Source organism: Mus musculus, chromosome 10, assembly GCF_000001635.26.
Source record: "Mus musculus strain C57BL/6J chromosome 10, GRCm38.p6 C57BL/6J".
Classification (NCBI taxonomy): Eukaryota; Metazoa; Chordata; class Mammalia; order Rodentia; family Muridae; genus Mus; species Mus musculus.
This window is the reverse complement of record NC_000076.6, coordinates 12,665,734-12,681,748: the sequence shown is the minus strand read 5'-3', so window position 1 is coordinate 12,681,748 and position 16,015 is coordinate 12,665,734. Positions and strand designations below refer to the sequence as shown.

The 16,015-nt window shown below is 40.8% G+C and overlaps 1 protein-coding gene across 13 annotated transcripts in view; it reads left to right on the top strand.

Annotated features, from left to right (window-relative positions):
* Nucleotides 1-16,015, top strand: part of Utrn (utrophin) — a 487,702-nt gene that overhangs the window by 188,140 nt on the left and 283,547 nt on the right. For all 13 annotated transcript variants that reach the window (XM_006512710.4, XM_011243167.3, XM_030245066.1 and 10 more), the window contains 7 exons: nt 1,122-1,277; nt 2,999-3,169; nt 9,819-9,998; nt 11,501-11,629; nt 11,923-12,093; nt 14,091-14,249; nt 14,913-15,050. In XM_006512710.4, the coding sequence (XP_006512773.1) occupies nt 1,122-1,277; nt 2,999-3,169; nt 9,819-9,998; nt 11,501-11,629; nt 11,923-12,093; nt 14,091-14,249; nt 14,913-15,050 (1,104 nt within the window). The remainder of the gene's footprint in view (nt 1-1,121; nt 1,278-2,998; nt 3,170-9,818; nt 9,999-11,500; nt 11,630-11,922; nt 12,094-14,090; nt 14,250-14,912; nt 15,051-16,015) is intronic.

Sequence of the window (16,015 nt, the reverse complement as noted above, 5' to 3'; positions counted from 1 at the left end):
ATCTGCATGTATGCCTGCATGCCAGAAGATCCCATTACAGATGGTTATGAGCCACCATGTGGTTGCTGGGAATTGAACTCAGAGCCTCTGGAAGAGCAGACAGTGCTCTTAACCACTGAGCCATCTCGCCAGCCCTAATAGAGAGTTTTAAATGATGTTGTGGGGAGGACCTGAACTTAGCCTTATTGTGCCCGGTGCTCTTCTATCTCCTGGGAGGAGATATTGGTAGGACTGTCTTTTCCATGGTTTGTTTCTTATGTGGGTGGAATAGTGCACAGGTAGGAGACGTTTGAATCACATGAAAGTGTTGTAAGCATCTGTTTGCTCATTGGGACAGAGTAGCAGATGTCACTGTATTTGACATCACAGATACTGGCTTTGTATCCTTGAAGTGTTTTGAGTTGGATGCTCATGTATGGATAAGCTGCCTAGACAGAGTTTGGGGGTTCACGGTGACAAGTACGAAGGCAATTTGGAATTTGACCTGTTGAACTCCAACTTCATACTCATATCCATTTTGACACTTTAAAGTATTAAGTGTATTTCAGAATATAAATTATACTCATTATGGTACATTTGTCTTCTCTGAGGAATAGAAACAAATAAATGTTAGGGATTCCACATTCTTTCGGGCACAGATTGCCAGAGGCAACTGTCTTCCAGTCACCGGTGTTAGGATTAAAGAATTCATTCAGTGCCGTGAGTTGAACCAAGGACCTTGTGCATAGTAAACCCATGCTTTCTCAGTAAGGAGTCTGCCATCCCTACAGTGTGGTTCCACACAGAGACATTCCAGTTTGCATCCTGTAACTTTCCAAAGTTTTTGAAGGAAACATGGTTACAGTGAGCCCTTATCCAGGATTTCTACTGACATTTAATACGCACGTCTTGTTTTATATTTAAACACACGCAAACTCTATTAGTTTATTATCTGATTTGAAGAAGCATTACAATCCTGACTTCACTTAATTCAACCTTCAAACCATATTCAAGACAGACAGTGTGCCCTTTCATATCCGGGATGAGGTATTATCTGTCCAGCCACAGAAGCTGTGCTCTGAAATGATGCCAGTCGGGAATTTTCTGTTAACAATGGAAATTTTTTTTCCTCTTTTTTAAAGAAACTATATAAAACGTTGAGTGAAGTCAAACTTGAAGTTGAGACTGTCATCAAAACAGGGAGGCACATTGTCCAGAAGCAGCAGACGGACAACCCGAAAAGCATGGACGAACAGCTTACATCTCTGAAAGTCCTCTACAATGACCTGGGCGCACAGGTGGGGGGCGCTTCTCTCTCTCTCCTCTCTCTATTTATCTGTCACCCCCTCTCCCAACATTTATCAAATTTAATCTTTACTTGTACATCAGTAGTATAATCGTTATTAGTTATATAAATATTTTTAGATTACTTAATACAGGATGATATTTATATTTTCCATGGCCATTGGCATAAGTTATTCTAAGGAAACTCAACAAGGTAATAGTTTCTGTATAAACTTTGGTTTTGGATATCTAAATTCAGTAGGTATGTTATCATGTCAGGATCTAGTAAATACTTGGTGGTAGGTAGTCTACCGAGACTAAAAGCGTCCATTGTATACTTCAATGAGTGAGTGTTAAGAGTTGGTAGGCAGGCCATTTTCTGTTGCTAAATCCCATAGAAAAACTGTCCTCTGACTTTGAGGGTTTGCCCTGAAATTTAGAGTCCAAAGAATACGTGAAATTAGCTAGGGAGAGGATATGATGAGGGAAAATGAGGCTACTGAGCAAGTGTTACGGATTAGCAAAACAAACTTTAAAATAAGAAGATAACAGGTGTGATAGGTGTATGGCAGGGATGAGCTCTGGGAAACCAGGAGGGTAGTATTTCAAAGATGAGTTCAGTCATGGCTCTGTGAATATTGTGTTCACTTAAAAATGCCCTTTGCATCTGTTGCCTTGGGGTTGTTATTGAATTTAGCAAGGGATGTGTGAGAAGTCAGGCATAGCACCACACTCTAAGAAGCAGCTTTGATCATATGGTAAAAGTAGACAGTGGATATTTAGGGAAGTTGGTGTGTGTGTGTATGTGTGTGACATGAGAGTGTTTAAAATGTTTACCCAGAAGGAATGGTCCTATAACTAAGAGGGAAGGGAGAATATCCAGGTAAGTTGGGGTGTGTGTGTGAGTGAGTGAGAGAGAGAGAGAGAGAGAGAGAGAGAGAGAAGAGAGGAGATGAGAGTGTTTAAAATGTTTACCAAGAAGGAATGGTTCTATAGCTAAAAGGGAAGGGATGAGCAGTCAGGTAAAGCCTTACATCTTCCTATGGTCCCTTGCAGATGCCCTTAGCCCACATTGATGAGGTTGAGAAAAAGTGTGCATCCTTATAAGTTGAGCTTGGATGCTTTTCTTCCTGATACAGAAATCTTTGTGAGCACTAAGTTTGGTGGTACTTGTGGAGCTGCTCGGGCATGTCAGTCAGAGAAGCATTCTGTAATTCAAGTGTTTACTATTTATTTTTTTAAAGATTTATTTATTTACTTTATGCATATGAGTACACCATTGCTCTCTTCAGGCACACCAGAAGAGGGCATCAGATCCTATTACAGATGGTTTTGAGCCACCATGTGGTTGCTGGGAATTGAACACAGGACCTCTGGAAGAGCAGTCGGTGCTCTTAACCACTAAGCCATCTCTCCAGCCCCAAGTGTATACTATTTAAAGTCTGTGTTCTGGTGCTATTTTTTTTTTGTTTGTTTGTTTTGTTTTGTTGGTTTTTTTTGTTTTTGTTTTTGTTTTTCGAGACAGGGTTTCTCTGTATAGTGGTGGCTGTCCTGGAACTTACTCTGTAGACCAGGCTGGGTTCTGGTGCTATTAATTGAGTGTTATGGATTCAGTTGAACCACACTGTGTCTTTCTCATTGTGTCCTTGACCTCCTTGTTTACTCTGTCTCACAGTGTCCTTGGTCCCCTTGTTTATCTTTGACTCGCTCACCATGTCTTTGACCCCCTTTTTAGGTGACAGAAGGGAAGCAAGACCTGGAAAGAGCCTCACAGCTGTCCAGGAAGATGAAGAAGGAGGCTGCCGTCCTCTCTGAATGGCTCTCTGCCACAGAGGCAGAACTAGTGCAGAAATCCACATCAGAAGGCGTGATTGGTGACCTGGACACAGAAATCTCCTGGGCTAAAGTGAGTTTTAGTTGGGTTGGACATGTCCCATCAGTGGCATTTGCTTTGGACAATCTGGCTGGACACTGCCTCTATTTCGTATTAATTGTAACCTCTGCTCTTCTCCCTCCCTTTCTTTCCCTCTTCTGTGATCTGGGAAGAACATTTTGAATACACCTTGTTTCAGAGGTTTCTCTCTGTAACCTGGGCTGCCATGCATTCATTGAATATCACACGCTGGCCGTAAATCTGCAGAGTTTCTCTTCATTAGCTTCTCCAGTGCTAGGGTCACCATCATGTGCAACTATGCTCAGTTAAAACCAGGCATTTTAACAGTACTTTTGTGTGTGTATGTGTGTGTGTCCGTGTATGCACAAGTGTGTCAGTGTGAGTATAAATGTGTGCATGTGTGTTTGTGAGTGAGTGTGTATGAATGAGTGTGAGTGTTCACATGTGTATTTGTGAGTGTGTGGGAGATTCGGTGTGAGTGTATGTGAATTTGTGTGTGTGTGTGTGTGTGTGTGTGTGTGTGTGTGTGTAGGCCTGTGGTTGATGTCATATGTCCTTCTCAGTTGCTTTCTCTGGGTCAAACTCTCATTCTGAACATGAAACTTACTGTTTTGGCTAGACTTGCCAGCAAACTCCTGTCTCTGTTTTCCCCAGTGCTAGAATTCTGCTCTCGTTTCTGACTTTTTACAGCAGTGTGCAGGATCAGAACTCAGCTCTTCATTATTCAGCAAGCACTTTACCAACTGAGCTGCCTCCACAGCCCCGATAAAACACTTCATTTCCCTTCCAAAAGCGCTGAAGTCCTAGGAGTCATCAGGCCCTTTTTTTACATTATGCTTAGGTAGTATCTGAAGATGTTATATTAACAGTTAGCCTCCTTAGCTGGGTGTGGTGGTGCACACCTTTAATTCCAGAACTTCGAAGGCAGAGGCAAGTAGACCTCAGAGTGTTCAAGAGTTCCAGGATAGCCAGGGCAATGTAGAGAGACCCTGTCTCAAAAAAGAAAGGAAAAGAAACAACAGAAAAAAATTAATCACCTGTCCATGACATTTTCTCCCAGTATTCATTCTATATTCATATTATTTATATTTATATCTCTCTTTCTCTCTCTCTTTTATCTATCTCTAGCTACATAGCTATCACTACCTTTATCCCTATATCTATCTATCTATCTATCTATCTATCTATCTATCTATCTATCTACTTATTGCAAAATAACTGATGCAGAAATCATAATCACATAATGTAAAGCAAAACTCACACAGTTTCCTTTAGCCTTCTAGCTATTTGGAATAATTCCTACTTAGGAATTAACATGTAGCGTCTTGTTTCTGAGCTGGACACGGGATTGGATGGAGGCCTTCTCTTTTCCTGAGTTCCTTTTGTATGAAAGACACAGGCATGCTTGAGAACCTTCGCAGGATACACTGGCTGCAGAAACATGGACGACCCAAAGTCTCTCCAGTGAACTCTGTAGGGTTTCCTGCGACCTCTGTGAGAAGGGACTCGGGCTTAATGACGTAACTCCCACTCGCCTGAACGCTCAGTGGCAGGGACACTTGGGAGAAAGTCAAGCTGTTGCTCTGGGAAGAATATTCCAGTTTCTAAGACAGTACATGGAAAGGAGCTCATGCTCTGTGTGTGGGGGACAAGGAGCAGAGAGAGGGATGTGGAAGGAAAAGGAACTTGAAGGTCACTGGTGTATTCTGACTGGCTGAAAAAGAAAAGAAGCCAAATTGATTTTGTTAACTGTGATCTTTGTTTAGTATGCTGAAAGCAATTCTTCTCTTCCCTTGGACAGCTCCAGGCTCCTCCCCCTGCTCTCGCCCCTCCCTGTGCCACCATTCCTCTTCTTTTGAGACTGGGTTTCACCATGCAGTTCTGAGTGGTCTTGAACTCTTGATGCCTCGGCATCCTGATGGTGAGGATTTCAGGCCAGTGCCATCAGGGCCTGGACACACTGTCTTCTTTCCTTATTATCTCTACGACTTTCACTGTTTCCCAGAGATCACAAACTCTCCTTGGCTTTCTGAGTTGCTAAAGTCACAGTTTATGTGTAGGACCTAAAATAAAGTCAAACACAAGCTAACTGTGAGCTTGGCAGTTTGTCTTTCCCTCTGCTTTTCTAGTGTATGTTAGACAAGCCTACTCCTATGGTTGGTTGTTTTTATTGCCCAATTCTTCCACTCACAGCTGTTTACCACCCTCCATTTTCATTATTATGCATAGTTCTATGAACAACATTCCTATGGCTGATTTTCAGCATACATTTATAATTGTTTCCTGAATGTGTTTTAGTAGCTGGAAAATCTAAGGCCAAAGAATACACCCATTTTAAATCTCATGTGTGCTTCAAGTCTGTGCCATAGACAGTGCATTACAAGCACCACATATGCATCAATTCCTCCCTGGATTTTGAAAATACATTCGACCGTGGTGTACAAACACGGTCTCTGACTATCCAGTTAGAACCTTTTCCATGGCTTATAGACCATCGGTAGCCCCTATTTGAAAAATATTTTTCCTGTAGTTTTGACCATTTTTAAATAACCAGATTAAACTGCTAATTTTGATTTCTTCATCAGACTTATTAATGCTCGCTGTGTTGTGTAGTATTTAAGAAATTCCTTTCTTTGTCATTGCGGTTCACTTCCTGTCCTTATTATTTTTTTTAACACACACTTAAGTGTGATTTTAAAGAACAGAATACTCAGTTCCTTGTTATTGGTGCCTTCCGTTTCAGAAGGGCTGCCGTGACCCTGAGCTTCTGTGGAATTTCTTCATGATCTTGTGTAGTCTCATCCCTTCAACTTTAATGTTTAATCCTTAGAGGCTAATTTGCTCTATATTAGGAGAGAGGCTCTGAACTTCTCCCCGAAGAACAAACGTATGCTCCCAGGTTTGTCGGTCTGAGTTCTGAGTTCTTCTCTAGTCTAACACAGTAGTTAATATATCATTGTTGTTTTCTGTTGTACAATTCTGGTCTTCTACCCTCCCCCAGTTCCCAAACTGCTGAGTGAGTCATTCCGTTAGCTATTTTAATTCTCAGTAGAGGGTCCTTCTCTTTATGATTCTCTTCGTGGCTTATGTACTTTTATAGAAATAGTCCCCATATTTGTAAAATAACTTTTGTGTGGATTTACTTTAAAGCTCTAGACTTGTTAGATGAGAACTTATGTATTTTGCCTTTTGTTTCTGTGGGGGCTGGAGATTAATCCCAGGTCCTGGCCCATGCCATGCGAGTGCCCTGCCAGCCTTGCTAAATCATTTATAAATAAATAAAACAAATATTGGTTGTTATTGTTGTGTATATACATGTCTGTGTGCGTGCACATGTATGTGAGAGAATGTATGAGTGAGGCTCACTTGTGCCAGGGCATAGATGTGAAGGTCACAGAATAACTTTTAGAACTTGGTCTTCTCTTTCCATATTTATGTGCTTTCCAGGGATGGAACTTGGATTTTCAGACTTGAACAGCAAATGCCTTTGTCTGCTGAGCCATTATGCTGGCCTCTAGGTGTAGCCCAGGCTGGCCTCTAGGTGCAGCCCAGGCTGGCCTCTAGGTGCAGCCCAGGCTGGCCTCACCCTGGTGATTCTCTTGCTTCAGCCTCTTTAGCACATCCTACTAGCACGTACCACCACGACAGGCTTCAGTCCTTATTAAAATGCTATGTCTCACTTTCCTGACCTTTCAGTTCTTTTACTTTCCCTCATAATATCTTAATTTTTTCCTGTATAAACATTGTGTGTATATGCGTGGGTATATATATATGTGTGTGTGTGTATATGAATAATGCATCTATTTTATATTATTTTGTTTTATTACCATATAAATGTGCATTTTCCTTTTTTTACTGATTGCTTTTATATGTGTGCATATATAATATATAGGTGAGATTGAGTTGTATATACTAATATTTGATGATCCTTTTTTTCTGGTCTCATAAGTTCCATTTTTTTGTTAACTATCATTTTTGAAGACAGACTATAAATAGTGGTAAGCTTGTGAAATATATAATTTTGAATTCCCAACTAATTGTTTTACAGATCTGACATAGTTAGGGTGGCATCTAGGAAGCACCCAGCACTTTCCTCTCAGTGGGGTGGGAGGAACGTTGATGTGGAGCATAGCCACCCACTTTTCTTTTTCTATCAGTTTATTTATTTATTTATTTATTTATTTACATCCTGATTGCAGCACCCCCCCCCCCCCCCACTCAACCCCTTCTCTTATTCTCCTACCCTTTTCCTCTGAGAAGGAGGAGGCCCCTCTGGGTACTAACCTACTGTGGCACATCAAGTCACTGCAGGACTAGGCACATCCTCTCCCACTGAGGCCAGACAAGGCAGCTCAGTTAGGGGAACAGGATCCATAGGAGGCAACAGAGTCAGGGACAGCCCCGCCTCCCGTTGTTATGAGACCCACGTGAAGATCAAGCTGTACATCTGCTACATACATGCAGGTACCCAGGTCTAGGCCATGTATGCTCTTTGGTGATTGCCCACCTTTTCAATGATATGTCTTAAGATTTAAAACCATTAAAGATTTAGAAGATATTTTAGTTTCATAAATTAAATATTATGTGCAATATTTAAATGCAGAATTTAAGTGGTGTTTTTATTTGTGGATGTAAGTGGGAAATTTATTCCATACATTCAATATTATTTTAAACACTTTTTACCATAAAACCCACCAGACTTGTGTATGTATTATTTAAACTTAATTACTTGTCTGTAGTTATTTTTTATGGTTCTTCCAGCCAATTTTAGTCAGTTACTACAGAACCACTGAAGGAGCGCAGAAAGTCTGAACTACACAGAGTACATTTGTAATAGACTTTTTCTCTCATTTAGGGGAAGAGTAGGAGCAGGAAATACCCGACTGCCTTTCAAATGCGTCTCTAAGTGTCATGACCAAGGCAGTGTTTCAGCCTTGACTCCCTTGTGGGTTTGTGATTTGTATCCATTCAGAAATGTGATTTTCAGCAGTGTTCACATAAGAACTTGAATTCCTTGAAGTGATTTCTTTAAATGTTGATTTAAGAACCCGTACCACAGGGAGGTGGCTCAGTGGCCAAGAGCACTTGCTGCTCTTGCAGAAGACCAGTGTTTCATTTTGAGGACCCAATATCAGCGTGTAACTTTAGGTCTGGAACATCTGGTGGTCCTCAAGGGCACACGCACACCTCTGTCCTCAAGGGCATACACATACACACATGAACACTTAAATAAACTCACACACGTACACTTAAATAAACAGAAATATGAAAAGTACTTTTTGAAAAAGGAACAACAGTTGAGGAGTAAGGGGGCCACGGGTGTTTCCATATGTCATTTCAGGATAGTTTGCATTTTCAGCATGATTTGAATTTCTGTGAATGTGCACTTTCCTGGTGAGCCTTCACGTGTGTGTGAGTCCCGGGGCCATTTTCCCTCCTGGAGTGTTCCCACTGCAAGGCATGAAGCTGATGTTCAAAGCTTCTATTTTCCTGGTTCTCCTTTGATTTACTTAAGCTGTATTTCCCATCTGAATTTCTTTCTTTTTTTTTTCTCTCCATTTTTAATATTTAGCATTAGTATCATCACTCACGTCTCAGGACATGTGTAATATTTCTTTTTTTTAATTAAATATTTTCTTCATTTACATTTCAAATGCTGTTCCTAAAGTCCCTTATACCCTCCCCCACCCTGCTCCCCAACCCACCCACTCCTGCTTCCTGACCCTGGCATTCCCCTGTACTGGAGAATATGATCTTCACAAGACCAAGGGCCTCTCCTCCCATTGATGGCTGACTAGGCCATCTTTTGATACATATGCAGCTAGAGACAAGAGCTCCGGGGTACTGGTTAGTTCATATTGTTGTTCCACCTATAGGGTTGCAGACCCTTTAGCTCCTTGGGTAATTTCTCTAGCTCCTCCATTGAGGGTCCTGTGTTCCATTCAATAGATGACTGTGAGCATCCACTTCTATATTTGCCAGGCACTAGCATAGCCTCACAAGAGACAGCTATATCAGGGTCCTGTCAGCAAAATCTTGCTGGGATATGCAGTAGTGTCTTGGTTTGGTGGCTGTTTATGTGATGGATCCCCAGGTGGGGTAGTGTCCTTACGTCTCAGCTCAAAACTTTGTCTCTGTAACTGCCTTCATGGGTATTTTGTTCCCCGTTCTAAGGAGGAATGAAGTATCCACACTTTGGTCTTCTCATCTATTAAAAACAATAAATTTATGAAATTATTAGGCAAATGGATGGATCTGGAGGATATCATCCTGAGTGAGATAACCCAATCACAAAAAAACTCACATGATATGCACTCACTGATAAGTGGATATTAGCCCAGAAACTTAGAATACCCAAGATACAATTTGAAAAACACATGAAACTCAAGAAGAAGGAAGGCCTATCTGAATTTCTTATGTCTTTTCAGATTCACCTACTTAACCATTTCAGTTTTTTTTATGGCTTGAGAGTTGCAATGTGTCAGAGAGTTGAGTTTTATAAACCTTTAAGGTATTGCAAGTTATCTAGAAACCATTGACTCGTTATTGCTGGAAAAAAAAAAGCTAAAGAACAAACCACAATACATAAGGTTAGGTAAATGTTAGTGTGTTCTGAAAGTCAAGTGGGTTTTTTTTTTTTTCTTTTTCCTTTTTCTTCTAGAGTATTCTCAAGGATCTGGAAAAGAGGAAAGTTGACTTAAATGGCATTACAGAGAGCAGTGCCGCCCTTCAGCACTTGGTCTTGGGCAGTGAGTCTGTTCTGGAAGAGAACCTCTGTGTGCTCAATGCTGGATGGAGCCGAGTGCGGACGTGGACCGAAGACTGGTGCAACACCTTGCTGGTAAGATGCCAGAACATGCCTGCCACTGGGGATGTCTTCTCTAAGTAGCTGCATTGGAAAGCATGCGGCCCTCGTTAGGGCTCTGTGTGTGTCTGCTTTGCTTCGCTTGTGCGTTAGGTTTATTATTTTATTTTTCTACTGAAAAGATACCAAAAAGAAGAATTTACAGCACCTCTGATAAAAGTCAAATATTCATGCCAAACACAGGGGCCATGTTACTTAATATTTTAGTAAACATAGTTTTGTTTTAATGATAAGAGTATTTGCTAGTATAATCATAATATATAATTTATACATACATATGCACATGTATGTAGAAATGTATATTTATATACACACAGTCTTCACAGTGTCTTAGTTATATACTAGCACAGATAAAGGGTTATCCCAGACATTGCTGCCTGTAAAATTCTTGACTACTACCTCAGTGAAGTTACTTACAAACTCTATTCTTTCTTTTTCTCATCTACAAAATGGGCGTTATTATCATTTCTACCTTGTATGATTTTATAATAATTAAATGACTTAAAATGTGTAGTGGTATTATATAACAATATGTTAAACACCCTATTATTTTCTTTTAATTATAACTATTCCACTTTCATAGTGTTTCCTGGCTACTTCTACCAATGATTAACATATGGCAGCCCCTATCTCTGAAGTGAGAGTTACAATTTATAAGTTATTACTTTATTCTAGCACATCAGATAGGACTTTAACTCAGTTATTTCCCCAGTAATGGATTGGCATAGATATAAGAATAAGTGATCTGTTTGGGATTTTTTTTTTTTTCAAATCAGTTAGGATATACAGGGCAGAGGAGCTCATGTGCTTAGGTCTTGATTGATCAGAGGTTTATATTCTAGTCCATGACTCATTACTGTTATAACTTTATGCAAATTCTGTAATATAATACATCACCACATACCAATGTAGAGAGAAAAGTAAAGCTAAAGCTGGCCATGGTGATACATACCTGTAATCCCAGAATTTAAGAGACCAAAACAAGAGTCTCTAATGATAAAGGTCAATTTACATAGCAAGGCTCTGTCTCAAAAACGCCAAAAAAACAAAACCCCCAAAACCCAATACCCCTTCTCCCCTCAGAATAGTCACACCTGGTAGCACAGGCTTGTAAGCCTGCTGCTTGGATGACTGAGGCAGGAGGATCACAACTTGAAGGTCTTCTTGGGCTATATAGTAAATTCAAGGATAGCCTAAATAATTTAAAATAAAAAGTAAGAAGAGGCCTGAGGTCATATTCAGTTGCGCAGTGTATGAGGCCCTATGCTCAGTCTGCAGAACTTTAAAGCAGTCGCCCCTCCCTCCAAAATAACCCCAAACCAAAACAAACCAAGTGAAAGTATGTAGCAAACTTCGTTCTTTGTTGACACGATTGTGTGACATGCAGCATGCTCTTTGATGGCCTCTTCAATCTCTACTAAGATTGCCATCTTAATATTTCATTTAAAGCTCATCAGCACCATCTTATTCCTTTGCAGAACCATCAAAACCAGCTGGAGCTATTTGATGGACACGTCGCTCACATCAGTACCTGGCTCTATCAAGCCGAAGCTCTGCTGGATGAGATCGAAAAGAAACCAGCGAGTAAACAGGAAGAAATTGTGAAGGTAGTCAGCCTCATGAGTCCCGCAGGCTAATTTGCTGTTCTCTTGTGCCGTGTGCTGTCAGCAGTGTGTGTGGTGTTCTCAAGCAGTTTGCTTTTTGGTGGGAGAAACCAAGATCACCATGGGTTTCTATGACCACCACATCCTCTGGTGCTGAGAGTCTTCCTAGCAATCTCAGATGTTTATTTCAAATACCTTTAATTCATAGTAAGCATCTTGTGTGCTTGGAATAATATTCTTCTCTCTCTCTCCCTCCCTCCTTCCCTCCCCCCCTCCCTCCCTCCTTTTACTATCAGCGTTTACTGTCTGAATTGGATGATGCCAGCCTCCAGGTTGAGAATGTTCGGGAACAAGCCATCATCTTGGTGAATGCTCGTGGAAGCGCCAGCAGGGAACTCGTGGAACCAAAATTAGCCGAGCTGAGCAGGAACTTTGAAAAGGTGTCCCAGCACATAAAGAGCGCCCGAGTGAGTGCTTGCATTTGTATAGGATGCCATTTCTCCCCATGGTTTATGTATAATGGTACATAATTTTGTTCAAGCCTATTAATTTGTAAATGAATTTTAATAACTGTTTGGCAAAGCAACTGCTGTTACTTATGTGTGATTGTTGATATAAGAAAATATTGTTTAGTAAATAACTCACCCAGGACAGGCTTCAGAGCCAGTTGACAGTCGGGATAGAAAGAGAATAGAAATAAGTCATTTCCCAACTGACACATGATTATCAATTCCTGATCCTAAATGCATCCTTTTAATGTATGTGTTTATAGAAAATACATGTGTGTGTATGTGTTTATATGTTGACAGATTTAAATGTTATAAGTTATAGACTCACAGTTTGTAGTTCACAGGGAAATTTTCTGAATTCGCTAATTTGAAAACGCTTTATCAATTAAAAGAAGGGTCATAAATAACAGCTGTCATTACAAAATGGTGTCTGTACTACTCTATTATTTTTTCAGCCCCCCTGTATCTTTCCCATCCCCCCCTCTGTTATTCTTTATTTTCAGAGGGGGGCAGGAGACAAGCTTTACTGTAGAGTTCTCAAGGCCGAGCACAGATGGAGCTTGAGTAAATGTGAGGTGGAAACGATGCAAGCATTTTCTCAGCTTAGAGGGAGAGCGGTGGACCTGAGATGCCCATGCTGAGGGATCACAGGATGCTGAGCGTTTTATATAATCTCATCTGTGCACATCTGGTGGCACTTTAAAGAAGTAGTCAATTGAACCTCTTGGCAGTTATCTATTGAAATAACAAAGAGAAAAGATCGTTTGTTTTATATGTGTGCAGGAAGTAAGTTTTACCTAACTTTGTTTTAACTTAAAATATCTGGTATAGTGAGCCACACTTTTTTCTATGCCCCAGCATATAATTATTCACGACTTAAAACAATACAGTCAGACCTTCCTTGAGCATTTGTCTTCTTTAATCTTGGCTTTGCCTCCTTATTGTATGACTTAATTCCATTTTATTTGTTTAAATAGATTCATGGGAGGGTTTTTTTTTTTTTTTGACATTAAAAACTAAGCAAAGGACGGTGCTAAGAGAAATAATAAAGAAAATTAGCATTGCCCCTCAAATGACCTTTGCAAACCACTCTGTTGCTTAACAATTTTTACTCACTGATGCATGATTCCAAAATATAAAAAAAAAAAAAATTATAGCATTCTGTACATGCTCCCTTGAAATGGATTTTAACAGTAATGTTCTATGGGCTGTTATAATTTGCTAGGTTAACTTTGTGAATATTGGGCCCTTGGGAATGTTGTCTTTGTTAAAATCATCTTACTCGTATCTGCTGGCTCATCTCTTACTATTCTGCTGGTATCGGATTTTAGAATCCATTGAGTTGTTGCAGAGGGTGTAGAGGGCCGTTCCAAACACTTTCAGCAGGGGCTAGTGGAAAATCTGTGCAGGTTAAGAAGTGAGACTGCTACCTTCTTCATAGACGCTGGATGTTTTATTCATTTATTTTTATTAAAATGGCCATTTTTACTTTTATTTTCCCAAATGTGATGTTTTTCTCTATAGATGTGAAAATGTGGCATTTGGAAATACAAATCTTTTTGAGGTTCTGTCATTAAAACACCCAAGGGGTGTTCTTCTTGGTGGGCATGTATGGGAGGCGTTCTCTAGGGTCTCCTTGCACCCTGGAGTGAGGACTGGCCATTGTTTCTTTCATGGCTTGTGGCAGGGATGGTTCACATCACGGCCCTGTAGGATGTTCACCTTGGCAGCTGCCCTACTGTGCTCGAAGCAGCCACAGGGAACGGAATGCACTTTACATTCCTGGCTCCAGATTGAAAAATGAGCAGTTCGAGTACACCCAGGTTGCCCTAAGTCATTGCTCTGTGATGAATGACCTTGAAGTCATTTCAGATAAATGCTGGTTTCTGCTGTGACCCTGCCTCTCGGGATGATTTTAGAAAATCAACTCTCAGAAGCCTCTTTTCCTTCCCTAGATGCTGATTGGTCAGGACCCTTCATCCTACCAAGGCTTGGACCCTGCTGGAACTGTTCAAGCTGCTGAGTCTTTCTCTGACTTGGAAAACTTAGAACAAGACATAGAAAACATGTTGAAAGTTGTGGAAAAGCACTTGGACCCCAATAACGATGAGAAGGTAGGTGGTCTGCAAACCCTACCCTCGTTTTTTTTTTTTTTTTCTCTCCTTAACAATATGGATTCATTTGCTTGACCCACCACATGTAACTGAAGTAATCCAGATGTGATTTATGAGAGTCACTGCCGAAGCTGTCAGGTAACTCATGCAATGCTTGAAGTTCACATACAACGCTCATCTAACCCCAACATTGGGAGGCAGATGCAGGAGGAATCCCAGTTCCTGATCTTCTCTAGCGATAGAGCAAGTATGAGGATAGCCTGGGCTACAAGAAACAAACAAACAAACAAACAAACAAACAAACAAACAAACAAGCAAACACTAATGGTGGTGGTGATGATGATGATGATGAAGAGCAACAGGAGAAAGAGGAAGGGCAGGAGGAGAAGAAGGAGAGGAAACAGTGGTAGTAGCAGCTCCACCCCCTCCTTCCTGACTAGCTGTAATCATTAGCTACGTTTTGATAAATTAGCTTTGGGATATTTGATTTTCCAATATAAAGTATTTGAAGAAAATCAAGAGCAGTTGTGTCATTCAGGCCGATGTGGCTTGACCCACACTGCCCTGTCTGTCTCAGCATAGTTCTTAACACTGAACAATGGAGAGTACGAAGTTTGTCTGTGTATTTTTGTTTTCAGTAATTTTCTTTCTTTAAATATTTAGATGGATGAGGAGCAAGCCCAGATTGAGGAAGTTCTACAAAGAGGGGAGCATTTGTTACATGAACCTATGGAGGACAGTAAGAAAGAAAAGATCCGCTTGCAGTTGTTACTTTTGCATACTCGTTACAACAAAATTAAGGTAGGTTGCTGTGGTCTCCGCAGCAAAGAAATAACTTACCCAGTTGTACCATCCAGGCTGGGGATGTAATATTTAAAGACACAAGCAATATTCAAGCAAATCACCTAGGGAAATTATATATTTCCCCCTCACTGTCTTTTTAAGTTTAAGTAATTACTGCTTATTTTTTGGAGTTAGGATTGGATCCTATTCCTGGTGTATATTATAGGTTATTTGGGAATTTCCCATCATGCACTCTGATCACACGCACTTCCCAGTCCTCCCATGTCTGCTCCCTTAAATGTAAAAAAAAAAAACAAACCAAAAACCAAAACAAAGACAAGGGGAGGAAGTGGGGGGGGGGAGAGAGGAAGAGAGGAAGAGAGGGGAGGGAAGGGGAGGAAAAAGACCCTCAGACCATTTTGTGTTAAACTTACTTGTGCATGGTCTAGTCCCAATGAGAAAGGGAAACTGAGTCCTTCCCCACCCTTGCCAGAAGCCATCAGTTGTGGAGAGCTACATTTCAGCATCCTTATCACAGCTTTCAAAACTTCTCTTTGATGGCTACCTTCTTAGGCTATTAATTTTTTAGGGGTAGGGTGGAGGTAGGGGTTGTCCCAGAAGCCTCGGTGTTCCTCTTTTTCAACTGTGCATCTGCAGACATTGAAAATACGGCAAGAGTAATATCCTTGTGGTGTTTTAAGTGATGCTGTTCCCCAGAGCTCTATTTTTTGGTAGTTCTTCCTGAAATGAGTTTTATTTGATCACTTCGGAATCTGAGTGGAGTCCTGTGCCTTGGCTTGCTGTCTACCAGCTGTCTCTGACTGCACGTGCCTTGTTGTACGATCCAATGGAAGTTGCCATTGGTGTCGTCCACTTTCCCCATTTCCCTTCTTAGTCTATCCTCTTAAAAAAATAGCCCGTCTGTGTAGATGGAGGAAACTTCATTACCATCCTCACCTATTTTCCTGTTCATTACAGGAAGC